General features: G+C 35.4%; 2 protein-coding genes and 1 long non-coding RNA gene across 18 annotated transcripts in view; 1 reads left to right on the top strand and 2 right to left on the bottom strand.

The window, feature by feature from the left end:
- The window catches only part of LOC135799283 (uncharacterized), a 99,597-nt gene extending 73,834 nt beyond the window's left edge, over positions 1 to 25,763 (bottom strand). Inside the window, exons 1-15 of one of the 16 annotated variants that reach the window (XR_010549974.1) lie at positions 25,705 to 25,756; positions 25,532 to 25,579; positions 21,205 to 21,262; positions 21,040 to 21,083; positions 20,875 to 20,926; positions 20,718 to 20,758; positions 20,553 to 20,604; positions 20,384 to 20,439; positions 20,224 to 20,275; positions 20,059 to 20,110; positions 19,892 to 19,943; positions 19,725 to 19,776; positions 19,560 to 19,611; positions 19,393 to 19,444; positions 18,256 to 19,279 (exon numbers count right to left, since the gene is read on the bottom strand). This is a non-coding gene — a long non-coding RNA (uncharacterized lncRNA). Of the gene's footprint in view, positions 1 to 18,255; positions 19,280 to 19,392; positions 19,445 to 19,559; positions 19,612 to 19,724; positions 19,777 to 19,891; positions 19,944 to 20,058; positions 20,111 to 20,223; positions 20,276 to 20,383; positions 20,440 to 20,552; positions 20,605 to 20,717; positions 20,759 to 20,874; positions 20,927 to 21,039; positions 21,156 to 21,204; positions 23,189 to 23,224; positions 24,371 to 25,531 lie in introns of those variants that run through there. The other 15 variants (XR_010549975.1, XR_010549969.1, XR_010549972.1 and 12 more) reach the window with 15 other exon arrangements.
- Orc6 (Origin recognition complex subunit 6) lies at positions 3,930 to 5,345 on the top strand. The gene is made up of 5 exons (XM_065312134.1): positions 3,930 to 4,107; positions 4,165 to 4,288; positions 4,342 to 4,580; positions 4,635 to 4,825; positions 4,884 to 5,345. The coding sequence occupies exons 1-5, from the start codon at positions 4,034 to 4,036 to the stop codon at positions 4,994 to 4,996; spliced, it is 741 nt and encodes a 246-aa protein (XP_065168206.1). The 5' UTR covers positions 3,930 to 4,033; the 3' UTR covers positions 4,997 to 5,345.
- Positions 4,856 to 9,038, bottom strand: LOC135799111 (sperm-specific sodium:proton exchanger-like). The gene is made up of 9 exons (XM_065312133.1): positions 7,531 to 9,038; positions 7,299 to 7,473; positions 6,928 to 7,244; positions 6,636 to 6,873; positions 6,095 to 6,578; positions 5,768 to 6,041; positions 5,449 to 5,697; positions 5,261 to 5,393; positions 4,856 to 5,203 (listed from the first exon to the last, which is right to left on the bottom strand). Exons 1-9 carry the CDS (start codon positions 9,036 to 9,038, stop codon positions 5,039 to 5,041), a joined length of 3,543 nt encoding a protein of 1,180 aa, XP_065168205.1. The 3' UTR covers positions 4,856 to 5,038.
- Positions 25,764 to 26,758: the final 995 nt, after the last annotated feature.

The following is a 26,758-nucleotide window of genomic DNA, read 5'->3' as shown; positions in this document are numbered from 1 at the left end:
CCTACTATTACCTACTTATCATATTAATTACTACAATAAAAAGTTCTAATCTTTAAAAAGTATCAAATGAAGTGGAACGGTAACGTCCAAAAATTACAAAGCATGCGTATGATAAATATTTGCATAATTACGCACCTTGTCCACTGGCTTTCTTAGAGCTGCGGTGCGTTTCTACCTGACAGGTAGGTCTGAATGCAGTTTAACGCGATTAAATTGCGATTTGCCGACACGCATTTTACATACTTAATTGCGAACATGTTGTTTCGCATTAATTAAATATGCAAATCGAAAATATCAAAATTATATGTTTACATTGTACCACAACTAGAAAAAAAAACGCAGAGATTTATTGACAACTTGTATGAGTCTTCTAAATGCGTGAGTGTTGTTAGATTTTACGAGTTTTTCTTGTACGGATTTAGTTTTCATTCGGATGCTTGACAAAACAGACACGAACATCAATCGGTAACTGTACATTCTCACACACAATGGCAGTCAGATACGCGACGTTTTCGTTAAATAAATGAGTCACGTACGCGTACTCGCACGTTTTACGCCTCGGGCTCTCCGCTGGAAGGTATATGAAAATATGAAGCATTTATCCATCGATTGACGACGCGCCGCGAAGAGAGAGGAAGTTAGGACCTCATAAGCGTACTTCTCGTCATCTCCGCGCGTCGTCTCGTTCATACAAATTTAATCAATTGCTTTTTTAGTCAACCACACACAACAAGCTCGCACCAACACATCATTTCGATTGAATGTGTTGGAATTTGCTTGGAAATAGAAAAACATTTAGTCATCATGATCTGTATGTTTGTTTTAGACATCATCGTCTTCATCATCATCATCATCGGATTGTGAATAAAACAGGAGTGGTCCAGAGAGTTAGCCGCAATTAATTCACATTATTGCACGAGCGAGTTAATAATTAACTGCGTGCGCGTGCTTCGAGGTGAAAATATACTGAAAATGAGCAATAATTATGTCCACTGCGTTGGATTTATCGAATTGCGCTTGTGGCGCTTTGGTGTTTCTCTCACAGTATGAGTCAGAAAGTGATTCAGCTGTCCAGAAGACTCACGCTATGAGGTGATATCCAATCTGGTAAATACCAGCTGATCTCGTAAATCATATTTTGTTTGTTTATAAATTAAAAGTTTCTTTTTTATTAACAAAGTTAACAGAGGTTAGGTTTTCATGTCAAAACATAGTGACTATAGTGACTTTTCTAGTGAATTTTCAGTATTGCCAATCTAACCAATAATAATGTGCATATTAAGTTGCATACCTAAAGATTTTTGTTCACAATTCTCATTAAAATCCAATATTCAACTTTAGATTTGAACGTAAATCAATTAGAACGCAAATAAGATAAGTGAAGGCAACCTAATATGGTTGCAGCGAGAACCAGAGAATGATAAGCGGATGAAGAGCGACTGCGGGTGATAGATGAGAGGGCTCTACTAATAGGATGTAGTATCAATAGCTGTATCATCTGCTGATGGGTTTCCTCGGCGTTCGGCGTTTGTACGGATTCATTGGCGCGCATTTTCCGCGTCCGCGATGTAATACTAGCCATTTGCCTCGTCTCTGGTCTATTATTTCTCCGGATGTTGAAGTACTTCTTAGGCACGCCGTGTGTATGTGCGACATGTGCGACAAATAAGCCAAATCACCGCTATGTGACACCAGCCGGCCGCACAAAGATGATTGTTACGTAAAATGTTTTCTACACATGCACACTTTTCCAATTATACGTATGCTTGATTGCCATTGTATAAAATTAATATAAAATTAAGTCATACAGGGGCTACAATTAGGTACTAATATCAGCTACTAATATCAGTTTGAATTAAAATTAAATAAAAATTAAAATTTAATTTTTTTGAATTAAAAATTGATTTTTACGCTGATTGCGTTCTAAAACGAATAAAACTAAATGTTTCTTGTTTGTGTAGTGGATTGTGAAGCAAAGCACTCGGTGTGTGCAGTGTTTTAGTTGAATTGGAGCAGTAATGATAACTTCCTTGTGTCTTCGGGTATATTTTTCTCGAGTCCGTTCGTGTATGGAAATGCTCGATGTGGAAGTCGGCCGGTCGGTGGACACAACCGATGCGTGCGCGCGTGCCGAATTATAAGTTAGCTGATTACTGGACCCATAAAAGCGATACGGTATCTTCGGCCGATGGTGGTAATATCTACAATTACCATCCGAGATATATCGCATATGTCATCGTCCAGCGTACCTATAGAGTTTTATTTTCTTGTTCGTGGCTCCGCACGAGCCACCTCACTTCTTGTTTGCGCGCTGTGCAATTCGTTCACTTGCTACACACATGCCGAAGCAATAATATAGAGAAATAGATATCGTGCGAGCGGCGAAATTTTGCGCTCGTTTAGAAATTTTACATGAGCTAATGATCAGGTTTCACTCCGTTTCGTAACGACGCAATGTCTTCCAGTATATGAATTTCTGAACTGATTGCTTATTCCGTTTATATTACACATACCTACACGATGCGGGGAACGCATTAAACACGCATATTCGCCATCGTTTCCGTGGTCAGTGATTTCGTTGAGTTTGTAAATTCGGCAAAAGCGATAATTAAATTTAATACATTCAACCGGTTTGGCATCATTTCTAATATTCTAATCGTTCGTTAAATACACGAGTGACGAGTGGTTAAGTGCCTTTCTTTCTTGTGTAATTATCGAAGATAGAATATAAAACTACACGAGTTAAATAAATATGCGAAGGGCACAATTTATTTCCACTAAATACCAGCTATCGCGTATCCGCGCGCGCGTGCTCGTAAACTTGCCCCGAAATTTGAAGACCGGTGATGACCCAAAGGAAAAAATGCTAATATAATGGGGTCCGAGATATTTACCTAGCCGTAACGGCCTTGGAGATCGTCGGTAGCGTAAGGTAATGGGATAGAATGCGAATGAGCGCGCCCAAAACGAATGGCTTTAGACTTTTCTAATCTATTACTATTTATTAACATTTATTATTGCTCCTAATAAGCAAGTCAAAGCAATTTTAGTGAAATAATGTGCAGACGTCTTTGGTTCTAGATGATTTGCTCCAATTGGAAGCAGAGAATCATTCGGAAATCATGTCGAGGGAGAGCTGGGTTCTGGAGCCAGTAGCAGCACAGCGAAGCAGAGTAATCTCTTAAGCTATGCCACGCCTTGTTTGTGAGCAATCCAATGATGATGGTGCGTGTCATACGACCCGTTCCTCCTAAAGAGCGAAGAGGTACTTGTGTACACTCGGCGACAAAAGTCGTTTGTGCGACCGTCATCAATTCCCCCTCGTCGAAACACGTAGCGAGTGCTTCTTCTAGCTCGCGCATCCGCCACGCTGCATACGTGTTAATTAATACCGGCGCGCAATAAATTTAGAACCAGTAGAAACGATCGATTAATAAACGCTCAAATGGATTTATGTATTTAGGCCAAGAATAACAATAAACTGCACACGACCAAAACGCTAAGCGTAATGTGTGTTACTACATTATCAAGTTATCAATGTGAATTCAGAGTAGAAACGCATTGTAGTGATGAGGTGATGATTTCAAGGATTTCATCGATTCATCGCGCTTTGTTTTTACGTGATCGGTTATGCCTAGTTAAATCAGGTCGATGGAAAAAATTACAATATGAAATTAAAATAGAAATTAATTTTATAATATGTGATTATATAAACAAAATAAAGAAAACACATATTTATTGAACTTTGTATTACTTTAAACAAATCTTATATTTATATGCACAATAATCGACTAATTTGTTATTTTTTAGGCAGGTAGTCGATATTTATCTTAGTTTTCTTAATTATTCTGATAATAAGTTTAAATTTTATTCAACACGGTGTGTTCTTGTTAGGCAACCCAATATACACGTTTAACGCGCGAAAATTCTAACCCAAAGGATCGTAAAAAGTTGAAAGCGTGTTGTAAGCGTTCGATGCAAACTTTAGTGTGGTTTTATTTATTATAAACAGTGGAGATTATACAATTACAAAATGTCGAATGTAAATATGATTCTGAGCAATGTTGCTGAGAGATTAGGGTTGCGAGAAGAAACGGCTGTGATAAAGTAGGTAATTAAATACCTATAACAAGTTGTCTGTAACTATATTCCTTTATTTTTCAGTAAATCTAATGAATTCTTGCGTGTTTTACATTCCAAAGCAATTGTAAAGAATTTGGGTGATTTTGCAAAAGCAGTGCTGTGTCTTGATTTAGCGTGCAATTTTCTTGGATTGGGTTTTGACAAGGTGAATTCATATTCATAATATTAACTTAAAGTATCTGTTGTTTTATTTTAAAGGAATCAGCACTTTTATTATCTGGATTGAAGAAAACAGCATACCAAAATAGTTTGCATATGCTTGAAAAAGTGTTGGAACTTGATAAACCACTCTCAGTTTCTGAAGTTTGTGTTCAACTTAGCTGTACTGTTGTGAATGATTTATCGGCTCAAATTTTGGAATTGTATAGACAGTATCATGCTCTGGCTGATATAAGTCATCCACAATATATAGCTGCTGCAATTTACACAGCTTGCAAGTAAGGTTTATTTTTTTAATCTTCAATTGCAAATATATTCAAGTTGAATTTTAGATTGAAATCTGTTAAAGTACAAAAATCCCAGTTTATCTCAATCAGCCGCTTGAAACCAATGCAGTGGAAGGAACTGGAAACTGCATTTTTAAAGTTTGTTGAAAAATTAGGTTTAAATATTTCCAAAGTACAAAAGAAGTCAACTAGGAATGAATTGCATGATTTTCTGGAAGAGCATGCCACCAAAGCAGGTAATTTATACAACTTCAATAATACCAAGGTTTTATGTATTTGAAATTTTTATTTAAGAAAACAAGCAGCTTGAAACAATTAAAGTTTCTGAAGACATTGAAGTAGAAGATTATGATGAATGGAAAACACGAATTTTGGCTGCAGCAAAACTAGCTCTACTAGAAGCTTAGCATTTAATATACATGCATGATCATATGCATATACATTCCAAACTATTCATCATTAAAATTGTATAATACTCCACCACTGAAGGACATAATCTGGTGACAATAAGTTAAAGTTCCTGACTTTGGTTTATTGAAACTGAACAGATGACTTTCAAAACGTCTTTTAGAGTTCATCTGTTCTGTTACTTGCGCACATTCGGAGTCAGGTATCTAAAAAACGAAATATTAAATTATCAAAATCAAATTGGTTGACTGATGTATTCTTACAAGTTCAGAATTATTTTGCATGCTTAACATCATTTCGTACTCATCCGTGTTGTTGTCAGGAATAAACATTAACTTCGTACTTATATTTCGTTCGATTAAGCCAGATTTGGGCATAAGTATTTTCTTCACGTGTCTGAAACAGATGCAATTTAGTTATGTGTGTATGTTATTGTGTAAAATTGGTATACTTAGGCAAAGCACACGGTGCAGTATAGATTTCTCTTGTGTTGTAATCAACAACGACACCTTGGAGGAGAAGCACATCTTCAACAACCTGAGGCACGTTGATAACATTATAGTAATCAGTGTTCGGTACGACCGCACGAATCAAAGCATAATCTGCTTCCTGTTTTGCAGTCGATTGATACGCGGAGGTGGTTAACAGGAGACGGCGACTAAGACCAAACAAAACACATTTCCATATTCTTGCAGCAACTCTATCGAAGTTATATGGGTTAAAATTGAGTTGTTTACGTTCAGGCAGCAGGTATTCTATATATTATATACCCCAAAACAGGATCGGGCGATATTTCTTCTGCGCGTTTTAAAATTTCATTTGAAATAATAAATACTTGACTCGGTGCTTCAGCAATAATTGAACAATGGTGTGGGCGATTAGTTAAGTATGCAAGCTCTCCCATGCGGTTGCCACTTGAGAGATAATCTTCATGCACTTCATCGAATCTCAAATACTCCAGGAATTCCTTACATGGCAGCCCCCCGTTTAGCTTTAGTCTCTCGTTTAATTCAGCAGTTGGATAATACGTTACTTTAAAATATCCTAATACAATTTTATATTAAGGAAAAGCAATATTAGTATTGATGTGTAAATACCAGATACAATGAGGTAGACTCCTTCAGGGTAGTCACCCGGTTCACAGACAACATCGCCATCGTTGAAGAGCCTATTTTTTATGTTACTGTAAATGAAATCTAATAATTCGGCGTCATCGTGTAGCCATGGAATTTCTTCGAAGATCAACGTCGGTTTGATCACTTTCAAAATCCGTACGGTAGATAAGAATTTAGTCTTCAAGGTGACTGATTGATTCAATTTTTGAAACTCAAAAGCATCAATTAGACCAGATGAGTGCAACTCTCTGATACCTTGTTTCAGATGCTTTAGAATGCATCTTAATGCCTGTTTTGTTTTGATTGTGGTGGTCAGAGACGGACGAGCTTTCTCCAGAATTCCCATTTTCTGAATGGTTGCAGCACGCATTTGTTCCAAGTTGATTTTCATCATTTCACGTATATTGGATTGTTCAGTTAATACAGACAACATGCTGATTACTTCATCACAACTTGTTACAATTCCCTAATTTTGATTGTTTGTAGATTATACGTTGGGGCACAAAATAATTTTATGACATACCTGAGCAACTCCGAAAACTCTCATGAGTTTCAATTCATTGCGACGCTCCATCTTAGTAAGATAAACTAAGCGAAGTTTTGAGAATACCCGAATTATTTTGAAGAAAATCACCAGTTTAATGCAATGCAGATATTTGCATGTTTGGTAGGATTCTGCATCATAATTGCAAGTAGTGCTCAGTAATATGTTTAGGATTGATACTATTATCACGAATATGTCCACCTGATTCCAATGATTACTGAAATTGAAAACAATTGTTGGATAATGTACCTTCATAGTTTTAGGTTTTTACCTGATATAATATTTCAAATCTTTCCATAATGAACCATTGGCAAAACTGACAACTCTCAATATTGCTTCAGCAAGATAACAAAACAAACATAGAGTTGCCGTCGTTAGTAAGGCTGCTTCTGAGCCCGGCGAATAATCAAGAAATAGTCTTATTACTGGAAGAGATATATCTAACAATACGATCATACATATAATTAGCTCGAATGTTAATAAATTTGTTATGTTGTAACATTTTCTTCTGTGAGTAGTTCTGGGTATTTTAATATGACTGTCGATAGTTAATATCTTCTGTACTTTATTTGGAGCTACAACGGCTTTCTAAAAATGCAAATATATTATATTGATGCTTAGCATGTATCATATAAACTCTACCTCGGAACTCATGCACGAAAGTAAATCATCAACGTTTATACTCATATTTGAAGAGTCCATTGCAATGTCAACAGCTTCTAACAATATTTTTATGTCATGCTTAGTTAGTAAACCGAATTCATGTTGTTCCAGAAAGGAAACTCTTTGGGCGTTCAATATCTTCATAGTAACATCTCTAAATAAGTTATTAACAATTAAAATAAAATGATTTGTTGATGATTGAAGTTAATACTTTAAATGTTCGTTGTATTCATCTTTTGTTGGTTTCAGAGGCACAGCAGCGCTACACACTTGACAAATAATATTGTCTTTTGTCCGCTGGTCAGCGACTTCTTCAAACGGATTTTTGACTACTGTATGGGCGTTAATTACAGACCAATTTACATCCGAATAGAATTGATTACCCTTCAATGTTGACAACACTTTGTTACCAATTTCATTTATTGAAATTATAGCGAGACCGATATTGGCCTTCCGTTTGTTGGACAGTTTAACCAGTCCAAACGCTTTCAGAAGAATCTTCAATGTGCTTCCATTTACCAGACTGGTTAGAATAACATAGATTACTACATAGAAGTTCAGTTTTTCTAAGTGTTTAAACCCTCCGGGTCTGCCATGCAATTTAAACACCTGAATCAATTGCAGTGGCCCTTTCTGCACCGCCCAGAAAAGAGTTACTAGACTAGCAAACTCAAAACCATATCCAGCTCGACTTAACATTGGAGAAGCTAAAAGGAAAATAATCAATCTGATGACATTCCCCATTGTGTAGACTTCAATGGCTTCGACAAGCTCAATTAGAAAATTCTTTTCTTCCAGCCAATATATACTATCAGCAATGCAAATAATAGTAAGAAGGGTCTTTGCCAATGCGTATACCACATTACAAGCAAGCTTAATGTCATGATCTGTCTTGGAATGTAGTTTGGTGCGTTGCTTAGTCATCATAAATAGAGTGATGAAGGATGCCAGAGTACCATTGCACCACACAATATGTTCACTTAACATATATACAAAGTAAGCTGCTGATATATAGGCGGCTATAGCATTCATGCTATCGTTGTACAATTGTCGGAAAAGCAGTGAAGTAACCAAGCCGCATCCAAATCCAACCGGAATGCTGAGTCCAATGTATCTGATAATTAAACAGATAATCTGGTACCACTTGGTGGCGTACCTATTAATAATTGCCGTGAAGATGATGCGTGCAACATTGCAAACAGCCACGCCTAATATAGTCTCTCCGTACATTAGTATTTCGAGGTTCTTGATTCCGTCGGAGATGGGAAGTTTTGGATTATCGTTTGGGGCTATTATTACCGATATAATCATGACGTCCACTAAGGGAACATCGCGCTTTTGAAATAGTGACAGGATCATTCCAAAAGCAAAAACGAAGGCTGAGTTTCCAATAACACCAATGATGAAAATCTGGGTAAGAGATTTTCTAAGAAGGTAGTGGTCCATGTTGTAGACGATTTTGGCAATCAGTAAAGGGATGTACATTGACAGTAATAGGTGGGCGTCCATTAACATATCTTCGTAATTTCCTATGTGACGTGCGGCAATTCCAATGACAATGCCCGAGAGCGTCGCCGGTATTTGATGCGGGATGTAGAAAAGTTTTGCTAGGATCGAGAGGAGGCCACCAACCAAAATAGCCAATATGTAACAATGGATCTTTGGCCTGAATTGAAAGTTGAAGAGTTCTGTGATGATGGTGTCGTTTGAGCTATCCATATTCAGATTATTTTTATGTGTCAGTAATGAATCTCGATAATACAATGCCGACTTGATAAAACTTTCGTCATTTTAGGACAGATGAAAATGTTTCTATGTGTGTACCAAACACAGCAAACAACGATCCCCAATTATGAAACCTGGATCGTGGTTCCTTTGGCAGTTAATAGCCAACAAAGATGTACCAATTATGATGTCAAATTCGTCACGGGCTTTTACTCTATTATATTTATTGCATTTAAACCGCATCGTAAACTACATAATATCTATTACTTTCTTTGGTGAATACGTAATCCATTTTATATTTGAAATATTTATTTATTTATAATTTTTCGTGAATATTGGATTTACAATTTATATTTGGAGTTGACATGTTTCGCCCAGAGGGCATCTTCATAAACTCTAATACTAATAGTAGAGTTTATTTACAATTTATATTCACGAAAAATTATAAATAAATAAATATTTCAAACATCATATCTGTATCGTGATTTGAATTTTTGAATTAATACATTCTAGGGACATCTACATATGAAGCTTTGAGATATGTGTAAAAATTGCTATTTGTTTAGATAGAATGGTGAATGTGCAGTTGCGTGTACGTGTGACCCACGGACACGTCCATTTAAGTGCGTGACCATACACTGACTCATAGCCAATCACCCACTGCCTCATATGCACCCCACACATTTTGATACACTTTGTAAATACAAAGAATACAAAGAAATAGAAAGAAAATTCTTGGGGTACTCAAAAGTAACCCTAGATGGCGCAATAATGCATGTTTTAGCTAAAAATATTCCTGCGAGTGAAAGTCGGCGTGCCCAGTTGTTGTGTAGCCGGCACGCAACTCTAACTCCGTGCGACAAGTAAATTCGTTATATCGAGTTTTATTTGCTGGAATTTAGTGTTAATAGACGGGTTTTAGTCGCTAAATATTTATCGCGTGTGTAATCTTCGGAATTCAATGTTTGGTGTGTTTAATACAGTTTCGCGTGTATCTGGGATCGGTTGCCGTCGGACGCCAGTCGGCCATGTTGTGTGATTGTAAATAATATTTTGGAGTTGTGCGAACCATTTTTGTCTTCAGCAGAACACGACGGGCGGCTGTTCTCTCTGGTAAATATTATTATTTAAATAATTATGGCAAATAAGACAATTTTTAAGGCAAAGTTTGGGTGCGTCCGGAACTCGGATTCACTTCAACATTGTCCGAAATTGTATATCTAATGTTTTGTTTCTTGTTTATTTCAATATCTAATCGCATTTGATTTACGGTGTTCGATACACTGGTGAGTGAAATTTTTCATCGTTCATAGTACCTATTTTTCGATTTTACGGTTTTCCTGCAATTAGAGAATGAATATCTTATTTAATAACTTCTTTTTGCGAAAATTTCGGTCAAGCATTCCGCAGAAAATTTGAAAAACGTCGCACTTTATCATAGTAAAATTTTACTCCAGGACTCATAGTTTCTCCGTAATTTGACTAAATGTGAACTTACAATTTCCACAGAAATATTAAATTTGTAAATTTAAAGTTTTTATTTCGGAAGTTGTGATAGAAGGTTTCCCTGAGCAATATATTTTAATAAAATTTTACAATTGGACTCATAATTTTCCTGCAATTTGATCAAATGTGAGGTCACATTTTCCGCAGAAAATTTAAATTTGTAAATTTAAAGGTTTTATTTCGGATATTGCTATAGATAGTCCTCCTGGGTATTTTATTTTAGTAAAATTTTACTCTTGAACTTATAGTTTTCCCGCAATTTGATAAAATGTAAACACACATTTTCCACCGGAAAAGAAAATTTGAAAATTTAAAGTTTTTATTTCGGATGCTGCTATAGAAAGTCCTCCTGAGTATTTTATTTTAGTAAAATTTTACTCTTGAACTAATATTTTTCTCGCAATTTGATAAAATGTAAACACACATTTTCCACAGAAAAATTAAATTTGGAAATTGAAAGTTTTTATTTTGTATGTTCCTGTAAGAAGTGCTCATGAGCATTTTATTTTAGTAATATTTTACTCTAGGACCTATAGTTTTCCTGTAATTTGACTAAATGTAAACACACATTTTCCACAAAAACTTATATTTGTAAATTTAAAGTTTTTATTTTGGGTGTTGCTACAGAAAGTCCTCCTGAGTATTTTATTTTAATAAAATTTTACTGTTGAACTCATTATTCAATACTATTCAGCAGAATACTTTCAGTTGAAATTTATAATTTTTTCTACTGAAGTTGCAACAAAACGTTTTTATGAGCCTTTTATTTTAGTATAAATTGTCTTTAGAATTCAGTTGGAATTGTTCATTGCTAAAATATAAACGTAAATAGTATAGCAATACATGTTCAAATTAAATATCACTTAAATATTTGATGTATAATTTTATGATTTGCTTTTTATTGTTTTACTAGCGGCCCTGTCGAACGTTGTCCCGACTTATCTTTCACGAATATTTTCGAAATTTCCGAAAGACTTTTTTAGCTATATGTGCCACATCCATTATTAAAACTCACAATTTCCATTTCTAAATTTACAAATTCATTCACTTTTATAATTATTGTCAAAATGAGTTTCTATCTGTCAACTAATAATAATAACAGTCGAAAGGTATCCACACCTGTTAAAATCATTTGGAGTTAACAGATAATTGTGACTGTCAAATAATAACAGACAAATAATTAGAAATAAATTAAAATTGCGACTATAATTTGAGATTTAAACTATCCTATCTCTCAAGTTGGATCGAACTGCACATGGTGTGCGAATTTTATTATAATCGGTTAAGTGGTTTAGGAGTCCATTGAGGACAAACATTGTGACACGAGATTTATATATATTAAGATTAATTTTATTAATCTAAATTTCGGGACTACTATCTATTGCATTTATAGATGGCACTAGGATGTACTAAAAATCTTAAAATCGAGTTATACGACTTATTTTTATATTTATTGACAAACGTGGCCACGAGAATAATTTGGAAGTGCTGTTATCAGCGTTTCGATATAAACAACTTTTTACTGTAAGTTATATGAACAGAACCCGATGACCAAACAAGAATCATTAGTTAAGACGCAATCATGATATTTATTTCAAGCGCAGTAATTATTTATTTCAAACGTAATTATCAATTTCTAGAATTCATTGTCTCAAAGTCACCTAATTGCGCATTTCCTGTTTCGTTGCGCATCTTCTCTTCATATTTATTTAAAACGCATATTAGAGCCATATAAATAGAGCGCAGACCTAGACGTAAGCGATTATTGTATCATCCCAGTTCGTTGAATAAACAAGTGAAAGTTAACAAGTTCTTCTGAATCGATCATCAAGAACCCACTTAACAAATCCTAAGAAAACCAACAAAAGTGAATCAAAGTCTAAACCCAATTCTAATCCGCGATCGCGATTCGAACCAATAAATAAATAAATTATATTTAACAACTCGTGAGTCGATAACGAAATCGTTAATATAAAACCGCTCGACACAAACGGGGAATATAATTTGTATGTGTCCCGCGCGCTGTTCTCACGCCGCATCAACTTATTGCATGCAGCATATTTTAGTTTAGTTTAGATAGCAGGTATCATGTCTATTGCAAATCGCATAGGTAGTCTTATCATGAATTGTTGCGACCTTGTTTGCTTTGCTGAAGCACATCTTGCAATACGAGTATTTTAATACTTTGTCTTGTAGAGAATTTCGCGTAGATTAATATTTTTCAATCCTTTCATTTCTACCGCTTTTAGTTTACGAGATATTCGCAATTGAAAGAATTGAGTGAAAAAAGAAAAATTGCACTTTTTAGCAATTTTAGTCCCGTTTTTTTGCCCTTTTACCCCATGAAAATCTTTCACCATGAGAAATTAGAATTACACCACTCAAATTTTAATTTTCGATAAGTTTTAATAATTGTAATTGCGGGACTACTGTCTGTAGCATCCATAAAATAAAATTGTATTCTTTATTTCTATACGAATATATCTCGTATTTATCAGCAAACGTTGGCATTCGATGCGAGAATTGTGTTTGTTTTGAACTCAATTTACACTTTTTTATCGAATGCTTGTGTGTCGTCGCACGTTGTCACGTCCTTAGTTTATTTGTGATCGCAGGTAACATGCCTGTTGCAATTCACGTATAAGGTCGTGTGTCACCGGCGGGTCGCTTTGCGCATCTATTGCTTTTACCTGCTGGCTACATGCCGCACGCACATTGTCTTATTGGGAACTGTCGCATCGCATCGTTGCTTGCGCTATCGATGGTTTGCAGTCAGTTTCGTGCCGGTCGCTGGCGTATTTAGACGTATTTTGCGCAACTCGTATCGTTTTATCGGACTCTTATGTTCTAAACTTGAATTGTATTCGATCATCAATTGATTTAGTTGTAACATGCATCTGCAGTGTTTTGTTAATGATTAATTTGTGCGTTTAATATCCATAATTTTTATATGTTTGCGTTTAATATCTACAATCCAAATGTATATTGTTGCCATGATGTTTCCCGTCATTAGGAGGTCCCTTCGTACTTGAGTAAACAACTTAGCACTGCATTGGTAAGTTTTTATTAAGTTATATTATTCGGTGAAATGTTTTATGACCTGCGTGTTGCAATAGCTTGCGAATTAAGGGTGCCTTGTTTATTTTAATTGCGGGTAATATAGAAAACGAAGGAAACGACAAAGTATGCGCATACTTTTTTCGCGTTTGTCAAAACACACGGTGGAAAACAGGCCATATCTCGGGAACCCTTTGCCATATTTTAGTTATTTTTCGATTTTATGATACGGTAAGAGTGCATTTTTAAAATGCACCCTTGAATTCCCACGAAATTCGATTGTAACTGCCTCAAAATGGCCGCCAAAATTACGCGGTGTCACAATAAGTTCGGAATAATTTGCCCAGATGCAGAATTTAATTCTGTATCTCTGTGTATTGTAATTTATTGCAAGCAAATTCCGTGACGTGAGTTATATTGAAAGTAGAAGTGACTCGTGTTCAGAGCACTGTACGAAGGTAGCGGTAGAAGTGACTCGTGTTCAGGGCACCGTACGAAGGTAGTGGTCGAAGTGACTTGTGTTCAGGGCACCGTACAAAGGTAGCGGTAGAAGTGACTCGTGTTCACCGTGGACGTTTTAACCCAGGAAATTTAATTATTTTATACTTTTATCTGATAGAGTATTTTCCAAAATTTCATAATCTTCAATCCGTTGGTTGCTAACGTTTTTAGTTTAAATGATATTTGTTATCAAAAACACTCAAAAAATACATGACGCAGTACCCCCTACTTGCCCGTTTAAGGGAATATTTAAATTCGGCGCGATATTGTAAACACCAATTACTTAATTATCTAAGGTATACAGTAAACTTTTACGAAGACAATACATTATTTATTTGTAATGGTAAATTAAAGTCCTGTTTTTGTCAATCTTATTACATCCCAAAGTCTGTGTTGCACTTATGCACACGTGCTTATAATATCTTTCATCAGATTGTAAATATTGAATTTGTTTATTATTTACATAATTAATTTGTATGTTTAGCACACGGGAAACATGCAAAAATGTCATTTTTGTGCTTTGAGGTACTAAGTTTTGGTTGTTTTAGGTGTTTAGCGGGTGAATGAAATGTCTTAGTACAACGATTCTTTCATCAGATTGTAAGTATTGAATTTGTTTATCATTTTCATAATTAATTTGTGTGATGAGTACACGGGAAACATACAAAAATGTTATTTTTGTGCTTCGATGTGCTAATTTCTGGTGGTTTTAGGTGTCTAGCGGGCGAATGAAATGTCCTAGGACAACGATTCTTTTATCAGAGTGTAAGTATTGAATCTGTTCTTCATTTTCATAATTAATTTGTGTGATTTGCACACTGGAAACATGCAAAAAATGTCATTTTTGTGCATTGTATTTTTAAAATGCACCTGTGAACCCCCAAATTCGGTCGTAATTGCATCAAAATAGCGGCCAAAGTTTGCCCTTTTCTTGCATTTTTCAAAAAACGAGGTTGGAAAACTGGCTATATCTCTTGAACCTTTTACTATATTTTACTATATTTTTCTGGCATTTTTCAAAACACGCGGTGGTGAACAGGCCATATTTTGGTAACCTTCTTTTATGTTTTAGTTTTCTTTTTATTTTATGATAGGGCAAGAGTCATTTTTAAGATGCGGTCACCACGCGGTTGGCTTGCGTACCACGTTAGTCGCGGATTGAACATACGGAGAGGTAAATCGTGTGATTTTTCGATGGCCGTCGGATACGCTTTTAGAATTATACGTTTTATCGTTGCTACAATTAAGGTCCTTATTTGATAACTTATTGGAAATCACGAAGGCCTAAATGTACTTTTGCAGGTTTGTTCTCGTATTACGAGTACTTCACCCATATAAAATAGGAAATCCGTTGTGGACTCTACTTGTTTTTACTTCAACCGCGTGGTCTTTACGCACGCCAATAATTTTTGTTTATGTTTCAATACCGTTGATTAGCATTACTTATTGAAACATTGTTTCGCTTTTGTTTGATATTCGAATTACAATTAATTTTCGGCTCGGTCGCCTGTTGTTTTTGATGATTTGAAATCAAATTCGGCTTTGTGTTTACTTTTGTACTATCTAATCCATCAGATTTTTTTGGTATACAGAGGAAATACGGTTTCATCTTAAATGTTCTGATTTTTACTGTGTCACTCTTTCTTTCACTCTTCTTTGATTTCCCGTGCAAACTGTCTTCTTCTTATGTCGCGTTGTCAATTGTTTCCAGCTCTTTTTCTACTTCAATCTTAATTTTTCTTTATGTATCACCCGGTATATGTATATACATATTCTTTATCAAGTGCTGAAAATGGACCATATGTATTTGTTTTTGGACGTATTTCTGTTTTACCATATGATTTTCTACTTATAACACTCTGTATGGTAATTTCTCGTGACAGGTTTGAAATACCATTTTAATAGGGGGAATATATATTTTATCCTATTTGAATTTTGGATTTTACTTTAAAATATTGGCATTTTCCCTTTACAACACAATAACAGTCTTTTATGACTTTCGTTTCTATTTATTTTCTATCTGCAACACCCTGTATTTTAATTTCCTGTGATATCTTGTGAAAACTAGTCTAAATATAAGTTATCCTGCTTGAACTTTGCATTTTCTCAGAAACTGTTATTATTTTCTTTTTGTGACACCCTGTACATTATTTTCTTCTGATGTCACGGAAAAAGTGGTTTTGATATGTTTTTCTTCGTGAACTTTGCATGTTCTTTTAAAATGTTAGTATTTTCTTTTTGAAACACCCTGTATAATGGGTTTCCGTGATTGTCGCGAAAATTATATTTCGTATGTTAATGTTTTGTGTTATCCTTTGTGACTTTCTTTTTCTTAAGTATTTGTCTGCATATTTCGATGTATGCTGGTGACAAGCCCTGTTCCATTTTGTATTCTAGTTTTGCATTATATGAATATTCTAATAAAGAAATGTTAAGAAATATTATGCCTTATGCTTTGAATGTACCCCTTCTATAATTTCAGGAAGAGTTCCCTCTCTCAAGGGATGATCCCCTGTATAAAAATTGTTAAGGTTATCTGTATGATTTGTGTACTCTATCTTTCATTTCAGCTACAGGTCAGAACGTGTAAGAATATTTTTAAGTGTCACCTCTCTTGATACGACTTAAAACATAGAAATATTTGAACAAGACCTTATAAGGATTGTTCTTATAAGGAGTTCCTTCTCTCTGGGGGAGATCCCCCACCATAAAAATTGTTGATATGCCTGAGAATCCTGGGGATGAAGCGTAGAGACATCGTAGCTGTAGGATGGGCCGGGAGCAATGGACACATCGAAGCAGTGGGCCGACCGTAGACTGTCTTATAACGACACGTGCCAAAAATTTTAAAAATCTGATCCTCCCCTGTTCTCTTTCTTCTATCTCCTCCTCTTCTCTACTCTCTGTTCTCTTCCTTCTACCTTCTCCTATTCTTTACTACTCCTTCTCCTATTTCTCTGTACTCGTTTCTCCACTTACTTCTTACTTCTCTTATTGCCTTCACTTGTATTTCAATTTCTCTTATATTTCATTGCAATTCATATATGCAACCCAAATTACACCTGATATTTTTATATTTGAGAAAAATGCCTTCGATACCTGAGATTCGATCCGTGTCTGCTAGCATGCCAGCAGGTGCACGTCTCCACCCGACCACCGAGGGTTTTTATCGTTAATATTTAATTCTTCTATTTATGTTTCTACTTTATTCAACTTTTTAAAAACAACAAAACATGAATTGGCTATGTTGCACTCACGTAAGCTTCATATAAAATATGATTTAAGACGCATATACTGAAAACGACAAAGAGGATATTACAAAGAAGTAGGAATAAGATATCAATTTTTAATTGAGTTTTATTAATTATATTTAACAAAACATTCTTTTTCTTTTTAATAAAACGAACGTACGTACGATCCAAGGTATATCCTACGTACCATCGAGCCACAACGCTCTGTTATCAAACGTTACACACAAAGTAGAATTGTTAGTAGAATTGATGTTACTACTCACTGTAGTAATATTTTGGTAGCATTAGAAAGATACGGAAAATGCCTCATGGACCAAACATGTTTAGTTTACAGAAAATAGTTTCACCACACATTATAACACACCAAATTAATATAAAATTTAATGAATATGTTCTAAATTGCATCATAAAATCCTTCAACCTGAGTTCGGAACACCACAAATGAGAAGCCAAGCCAACAACCGGGCGGTATTCGACAGTAGACACAAATGTTCGGATAAAGTCACTCAATAGCAGGTATCACGAGCAATAATTCATTAACGTTCAGCCGCGCTCGCTGAAATACATTGTCGTTCATGCCACTACTAAATGAAAATCACCAGAAACGCGATTAATAGCTACGAAAACAGACTGACGAACAAAACACGTGCTCACGACACCACCGCGCACGTCCGACTAAGCAGGAAAGAGAATTGTCGGCAGACGTTAACATCTAGATGGGGACACCAGGTAGATGATTGTAGTATTGTATACATGTATTATTTATGTATTGGTGTATCATTTTACATGTTTAATACAAAAATTGGTTTTTACATGTCAATAGGGCCTTAATCTATAATTGCGTTACTGCATTCAGAATTTAATTTACTTTCGGAATCAAAAACAAAATTTAAAAATTAAAGCACAAATCAGAATTTTATTTTGAATCATGTAAAACAATTAGAAAAGCGCGAACAAGTAAAGTCAATAATGGATTTGATTTTCAAATGGCTGAAAAAGTGCGAGAACATGCCTTGATGCAAAATAAATTTATGTTTTGCTATATCCAATAAGTTGTATGGACCTTAATTATGCACATTGTAAAACCGATGAAATACGCGTATAATACAAAAAATAAAAAATAAGACGGCCGACGGAACATCACTCACGTTTTACCTCTGAATATGTACAATCCGCGTGGTACGAACCCCGCACATCAATCGCGCACAATCGAAGAAACATTTAGCAACTCAAGAATAATGAATAATGAATGAATGAATAAGGAAGAAAATGTGCATGCAGATCACCTAACGACAAAAATGAGACTAACGTGATACACAAGCCAACCGCGTGGCTATCGCACAAAAATTGCACGACATAAGAAAACCTGTTTGTTTGTAAACACTGACACTTTCAATATGGTAGTGCAGATCATGAATAGAACTGTACTCGCACTATGCATGGAACTATTAATTTCGATTATATTTTAAATCGGAAACCTGACAGATAATTTAATCCTACATCGATTATTATTGTAACTTTTTTTGATAACATTAACCGTTTCAACCATATAAACAATTTTAGAGAAAAATGCATTCGTTTTTCGTAGACCTTTTTGTTCTTGACACAATCGTTAAAAAATTCGACTCTGTTCTTTGACCAAAAATAATTTTAACAAAATAGTTTGACCCTGTTCTTTGACCGAAAAATTTTCATGTAAAAAAAATTCGATCCTGCTGTTCGACCGAAAAAAATTTAACCAAAAAATTCAATGGAAAAAAATTTTATTAAAAAATTCGACCAAAAATTTTTAATTACAAAAGTCCGCCCCAGTTTTACGACCAAAAAAATTTTAACAAAAAATTTTGAATAATAAAAGAATTTTAACACTTACAATTTGGTGAGAGAATCGCTAGGATATTTCGTTCGCCCGGTAGACACCTAAAACAACCAAATATTAGCACATCGAAACAGAAAAATGACATTTTTGCATATTTCCCGTGTGCTAATCAGACAAATTAATTATGAAAAGGATAAACAAATTCAATACTAACAATCTGATGAAAGAAGCGCTGTCCTAAAATATTTCATTCGCCCGCTAGACACCTAAAACAATCAAAAATTAGCACTTGGAAGCACAAAAATTGTGCATTTTTGTATGTTTCCCGTGTGCTAATCACACAAACTAATTATGAAAATCATAAACAAATTCAATACTTACAATCTGATGAAAGAATCGTTGTACTAAGACATTTCATTCACCTGCTAGACACCTAAAACAACCAAAACTTAGTACCTCAAAGCACAAAAATGACATTTTTGCATGTTTCCCGTGTGCTAATCACACACATTAATTATGAAAAGGATAAACAAATTCAATACTAACAATCTGATGAAAGAAGCGCTGTCCTAAAATATTTCATTCGCCCGCTAGACACCTAAAACAATCAAAAATTAGCACTTGGAAGCACAAAAATTGTGCATTTTTGTATGTTTCCCGTGTGCTAATCACACAAACTAATTATGAAAATCATAAACAAATTCAATACTTACAATCTGATGAAAGAAGCGCTGTCCTAAAATATTTCATTCGCCCGCTAGACACCTAAAACAATCAAAAATTAGCACTTGGAAGCACAAAAATTGTGCATTTTTGCATGTTTCCCGTGTGCTAATCACACAAACTAATTATGAAAATCATAAACAAATTCAATACTTACAATCTGATGAAAGAATGGCTGTCCTAGGATATTTCGTTCGCCCGCTAGACACCTAAAACAACCAAATATTAGCACATCAAAACGCAAAAATAACATTTTTGCATGTTTCCCGTGTGCTAATCACAGAAACTAATTATGAAAATCATAAACAAATTCAATACTTACAATCTGATGAATGAATCATTATCCCAGGATATTTTGTTCGCCCACTAAACACCTAAAACAACCAAAAATTAGCACATCGAAGAACAAAAATTACATTTTGGCATGTTTCCCGGCGCTAATCACACAAATTAATTATGAAAATGATAAATAAATTCAATACTTTCAATATGATGAAATAATCGTTGTCCTAGGACATTTAGTTTGCCCGCTAGGCACCTAAAACAACCAAAAATTAGCACATCGAAGCACAAAAATGACATTTTTGCATATTTCCCGTGCGCTAATCACACAAATTAATTATGAAAATGATGAACAAATTCAATACTTACAATATGATGAAATAATCGTTGCCCTAGGACATTTCCTTTGCCCTCTAGACACCTAAAACAACCAAAAATTAGCACATCGAAGCACAAAAATTGCATTTTTTCATGTTTCCCGTGTGCTAATCACACAAACTAATTATGAAAATGATAAATAAATTCAATACTTACAATATGATGAAAGAATTGTTGTCCTAGGACATTTCATACGCCTGATGGACACCCAAAACAACAAGAAATTAGCACATCGAAGCACAAAAATGACATTTTTTGCATGTTTCCAGTGTGCAAATTAATTATGAAAATGATGAACAGATTCAATACTTACAATCTGATGAAAGAATCGTTGTCCTAGGACATTTAATTTGCCCGCTAGACACCTAAAACAACCAAAAATTAGCACATCGAAGCACAAAAATGACATTTTTGCATATTTCCCGTGCGCTAATCACACAAATTAATTATGAAAATGATGAACAAATTTAGTACTTACAATATGATGAAATAATCGTTGCCCTAGGACATTTCATTCGCCCGCTAGACACATAAAACCACAAGAAATTAGCACATCAAAGCACAAAAATGACATTTTTGCATGTTTCCGTTGTGCTAATCACACTAATTAATTATGAAAATGATAAACAAATTCAATACTTACAATCTGATGGAAGAATCGTTGACCTGGGACATTTCATTTGCCCGCTAGACATCTAAAACTACCAAAAATCAGTACAGAGAAGCACAAAAATGACATTTTTGCAAAAATAGAAATATTTCACGAGAAAGGGTAAAAAAATCACCCTTTTATGCAAATTTTCCCGTGTTGCAGGTCGAATTCCAGCATAAAACAACACTATCCGACGGAGACTTTAATTTAACATCTCTAAAGATCGCGCGGAAATTTCTAAGCCGCCTCTCTCTCGAGCTATACCGAAAAAACTCTAACAATTTCACCCTGCATGTGAAAATCCCACTTAATACCCCAATTTTCGAATTTACCAATGCGTCACTCCCGCAACAAATTAATTTAACCCCACGGAGAATTTAATTTAACACCTCTAGAGACGTCCTCTTCGCGAGTTAAAGCTAGACAACATCTAATAACGACGCGCTCTAGTTTGTGTGACGCCCCGTTCGCGTGCAATGACTAAAACGTGACATACGTATTACGAGGACGTGTGCATAAGTACAACACAAACACCTAATGATACCATACAAGTATTTCACGCGTTGCAACACTAAGACTAGTGTTGAAGCTGAGAAAAATCCGCAAAATAAATTACATTATCGAGGGGAAGTGTGGAAAGGGGTGCTGCCATTATTTATTTTATTTTAAATTGGCAGTCAACCGACTAAGCGAATCAAATTCGCATTCTAATTTATCTCGTGACTCGGCCGTTGGAACTCGAAAGGAAGTACTAAAACAGAGAAGAGAACGAGAGTTGGAACATCGCTTAAACAATTATGAAATTCCGCATATAAAATCGCATTAAAAATTGCAAAACAAACGGCGAAAATCGCTTGGATCTATTAAGAAAATACCATAGGTATTGTATATACATGTTGAACTATACACATTGAACAGGGCAAGGCATCGGTCACACGGTCCTGGCAATTATAATCACTTAATAAATATAAACATATCGATAGTTACTTAAGTTACATGCTCCGTACCTACGACTAATCAGTAATAGACTAAACATATTCTGAGGGTATAACGCAGTGAAGAAACTGTATCTTCACGAAGAATTCTTGCGCTAACAGAATCCACAGAAATGAAAAAATAATGAAATGTTCCGAGAGATGGTCTGCTTTCCACGGCGTGTTATGATAAATGCACGACAAGTTCAAATTTTGGCGGCCATTTTGAGGCAGTTACGAGCGACTTAGGCAGAGCTTCAGGGTATATTTTAAAAATGCACTCTTGTCCTATAATAAAATCGAGAAATAACTTAAATATGACAAAGGGTTCCCGAGATATGGCCTGTTTTCCACCGCGTGTTTTGAATATTGCAAGAAAAGGCGTAACTTTAGCGACCATTTTGAGGCAGTTACGATCAAATTTTGCGGGAATTGAGGGGTACATTTTAAAAATGCACTCTTGCCGTATCATAAAATAAAGAAAATATTAAAATATGACAAAGGGTTCTCGAGATATGGCCTGTTTTCCACCACGTGCTTTGAAAAATGCAAGAAAAGGGCAAACTTTAGAGGCTATTTTAAGGCAGTTACGACGGAACTTCGCGAGGGTTCAAAGGTGCATTTTTAAAATGCACTCTTGCCCTATCATAAAATAGAAAAATAACAAAAACATAATAACGGGTTCTCGAGATATGGTCTGTTTCCCACCGCGTGTTTTGAAAAATGCCAAAAAAGGCAATCTTTAGAAGCCATTTTAAGGCAATTACGACCAAATTTTGCAGTGGTTCAGGGGTGCATCTTAAGAATGCACTCTTGTCCAATTATAAAATAAAAAATATGATAAAGGGTTTTCCGAGATATGACCTATTTTCCACCGTGTGTTTTGACAAACGCGAAAAAGGGGCAAACTTTGTTGTTTCCTTCGTTTTCTATATAACCCACAATTAAAATAAACAAGGCACCTTTAATTCGCGAGCTATTGCAACACACAGGTCATAAAACATTTCACCGAATAATATAACTTAATAAAAACTTACCAATGCAGTGCTCTAGTACGGAGGGACCTCCTAATAACGGGAAACATCATGGCAACAATATGCATTTGGATTGTAGATATTAAACGCAAACATATAAAAATTATGGATATTAAACGTAATGGGAGTCAAATCTGTTTTTTTTTTAAACTTTAATAATTTCAAAAATTGATTGTCAAAGTGACTGAAAATTATTTCAAATAATAGGCATTTAAGTAAACAATGCTTATAAGCGATTGCAATAAGTGTTTTGTTTATAATTTAAATTATATTTGAGTTCTCCCTTAAGTGACCCCCATTACCCTCTTTTACCCTAGATATCAAACGCAAACATATAAAAATTATGGATATTAAACGCACAGATTAATCATTAACAAAACACTGTAGATGCATGTTACAACTAAATAGTCAATTGATGACCGAATACAATTCAAATTTAGAAAATAAGAGTCCGATAAAACGATACGAATCGCGCGAAATACGTCTAAATACACCAGCGACCGGCACGAAACTGGCTGCAAACCATCGATAGCGCAGGCAACGATGCGACAGTTCCCAATAAGACAATGTGCGTGCAGCATGAACCCAGCAGGTGACGCACGACCTTGTGCATGAATTGCAACAGGCATGTTACCTGCGATCACAACTAAACTAAGGACGTGACAATGTGAGGCGTGAGGGGAAGGCAACGACGACACACGGGCATTCGATATGAAAATGTAAATTGTGATCACAACAAACACAATTCTCGTATCGAATGCCAACGATTGCTGAGAAATATAGTGAAGCCACCCTTGACTCCGGCGCCCACTTGCGGCGAAGTCCGGAACGCCCACAACATCCGCGACCTACAACCCCCATCGGAAGAGGCCGCATGTCAAGCCGACGAGCCACGAACACCGCCGACCAGACCGCGCTGAGGGTGCTCAGCAAGGGATGCTGAGCGACTCGGCCTCTTTACCATCAACATCGCTCGACGCCGCACACACTTCTCGACCTCTTCCGAGCATCATCAACAACTAAGCACAACCTACGCATCAATAGAAATAAAGAATACAATTCTATTTTATGATTTTTTGTTCAGGCAAGTGCCAGGGATAGTAGTCCCACAATTACAATTATTAAAACTTATCGAAAATTAAAATTCGAGTGGTGTAATTGTAATTTCTCATGGTGAAAAATTTTCATGGCGTAAAAGGGCAAAAAAACATGACTAAAATTGCTAAAAAGTGCAATTTTTCTTTTTCACTCAATTCTTTCAATTGCGAATATCTCGTAAACTAAAAGCGGTAGAAATGAACGGATTGAAAAATATTAATCTACGAGAAATTCTCTACAAGACAAAGTATTAAAATACTCGCATTGCAAGATGTGCTTCAGCAAAGCAAACAAGGTCGCAACATTTCATGATAAGACTACCTATGCGATTTGCAATAGACATGATACCTGCTATTTAAACTAAACTAGAATATGCTGCATGCAATAAGTTGATGCGGCGTGACGACGGCGCGCGGGCCACATGCCGTAAAAAGTTGTTTATATCGAAACGCTGATAACAGCACTTCAAAATTATTCTCGTGGCCACGTTTGTCGATAAATATAAAAATAAGTCGTATAACTCGATTTTATGATTTGAGTAGTCCCGGAATTTAGATTAATAAAATTAATAAAACTATTAGTTTAAGAGTAAAATTTTACTAAAATAAAATACTCAGGAGGACTTTCTATGGCAACACCCGTAATAAAAACTTTAAATTTACAAATTTAGATTTTCTGCGGAAAATGTGACCTCACATTTGATCAAATTGCAGGAGTCCAATTGTAAAATTTTATTAAGATATAATGCTCAGGGAGACCTGCTATCACAACTTCCGAAATAAAAACTTTAAATTTACTAATTTAATTTTTCTGTGGGAAATGTAAGTTCACATTTAATCAAATTACGGAAAAACTATGAGTCCTAGAGTAAAATTTTACTATGATAAAGTGTTCAGAGCGACGTATTTTCAATTACACGTCGCTCTGAACATTCGTAATAAAAAAGTTTCCACAAGAAGAAGTTTAAGATATTCTCTAATTGCAGGAAAACCGTAAAATCGAAAAATAGCTACTACAAACGATGAAAATTTTCACTTACCTGTGTATAGAACACCGTAAATCAAGTGCGAGTTGATACCGAAATAAACAAGAAACAAAACATTAGTTATACAATTTCGGACAATGTTGAAATGAATCCGAGATCCGGAGGAACCCAAACTTTGCTTTAAAAAATGTCTTATTTACCATAATTATTTAAATAATAATATTTACCAGGTAGAACAGCCGCCCGACGGCAACCGATCCCAGATACACGCGAAACTATAATAAACACACAAAACATTGAATACCAAAGATTACACCCGCGATTAATATTTAGCGACTAAAACCCGTCTATTAACACTAAATTCCAGCAAATATAACGCGATGTAACGAATTTACTTTACTTGTCTCACGAAGTAAGAGTTGCGTGCCGGCTACACAACGACTGGGCACGCCAATTTTCACTCATGTTTCAATCGCAGGAATATTTTTAGCTAAAACATGCATTATTGCGCCATCTGAAGTTACTTTTGAATACCTCAACAAAATACAAAGTGTATGAAAAATTGTGGCGTGCATATGAGGCAGTGAGTGATTATTTGGCTATGAGTCAGTGTATGGTCCCGCAATTAAATGGCAGTGCCCGTGGGTCACACGTACACGCAACTGCGCATGCACCACCCTATCTAAACGAATAGCGATTTTTACACATAACTGAATGCTTTTAATGTAGATGTTCCTAGATTGTATTAATTCAAAATAAATGAACTAAAATTGTATTAGTAGTTATTATCAATTTACATTGACTTTATCTTATTCTACGCTTGAAATAAATTTATAAAAGTAAAGAATATTCAAATAAACCATCTAGTTTTATGATTAATTAACAGATATTATGCAGTTTACGTTGCGGTTTATATGCAATAAATATAATAGAGTAAAAGCCCGTGACGGCCTGACTTAAATAACGAATTTGACGTCATAACTGGTACATCTTTGTTGGCTGTTAACTGCCTGGATGGTGGGTCATCCAGGTTTCATAATTGGGGATCGTTCTTTGCTGTGTTGGGTACACACATAAAACCATTTTCATCTGTCCTAAAATGACTCTACTCTATTGGCGAACAATTGCATACCTAAATTTATCAGAGAATATCCAAATTAAAAGTTTTACCGAAAAAAATTACTCATAAAGAACTTATATACTCTTAGGTTTTGACGTGATAACGTCTTTAAAATCGTTTTAGTCGGGTGACATGTTCAGAAACTGTCACGAGGCCTCTCGAGGCCGATCGCAGGTATACCCCCCTCTCGTTATAACGAGAGAGAGACGGACCGATCTCCCGTCTCATCTCGAGCGCTGCCAGTCATTCCATGAAACTTGTGACGCGGAATCCACACGAGCGGAGGCAGGCATAGCGTTCGAGTGAGTTGACCGATCTTCCGTCTCTCTCACTC

This window comes from Atheta coriaria, unplaced genomic scaffold (genome assembly GCF_025399875.1).
Source record: "Atheta coriaria isolate IRGN ID8LTWV9N9 unplaced genomic scaffold, Caltech_Dcor_3.1 hic_scaffold_9_pilon, whole genome shotgun sequence".
NCBI lineage: Eukaryota > Metazoa > Arthropoda > Insecta > Coleoptera > Staphylinidae > Dalotia > Dalotia coriaria.
This window is presented reverse-complemented; position numbering and strand designations above follow the sequence as displayed.

Excerpts from the sequence above, each read along its gene's own strand:
- Orc6 (XM_065312134.1), top strand. The coding sequence starts at position 4,034 with ATGTCGAATGTAAATATGATTCTGAGCAATGTTGCTGAGAGATTAGGG. Across the intron at positions 4,289-4,341 it reads TTGGATTGGGTTTTGACAAG|GAATCAGCACTTTTATTATC; the intron begins GTGAATTCATAT and ends TTTATTTTAAAG. Across the intron at positions 4,581-4,634 it reads GCAATTTACACAGCTTGCAA|ATTGAAATCTGTTAAAGTAC; the intron begins GTAAGGTTTATT and ends GTTGAATTTTAG.
- LOC135799111 (XM_065312133.1), bottom strand. The coding sequence starts at position 9,038 with ATGGATAGCTCAAACGACACCATCATCACAGAACTCTTCAACTTTCAA. Across the intron at positions 7,245-7,298 it reads TTTCGTGCATGAGTTCCGAG|AAAGCCGTTGTAGCTCCAAA; the intron begins GTAGAGTTTATA and ends TTGCATTTTTAG. Across the intron at positions 6,579-6,635 it reads GAGTTTTCGGAGTTGCTCAG|GGAATTGTAACAAGTTGTGA; the intron begins GTATGTCATAAA and ends AATCAAAATTAG.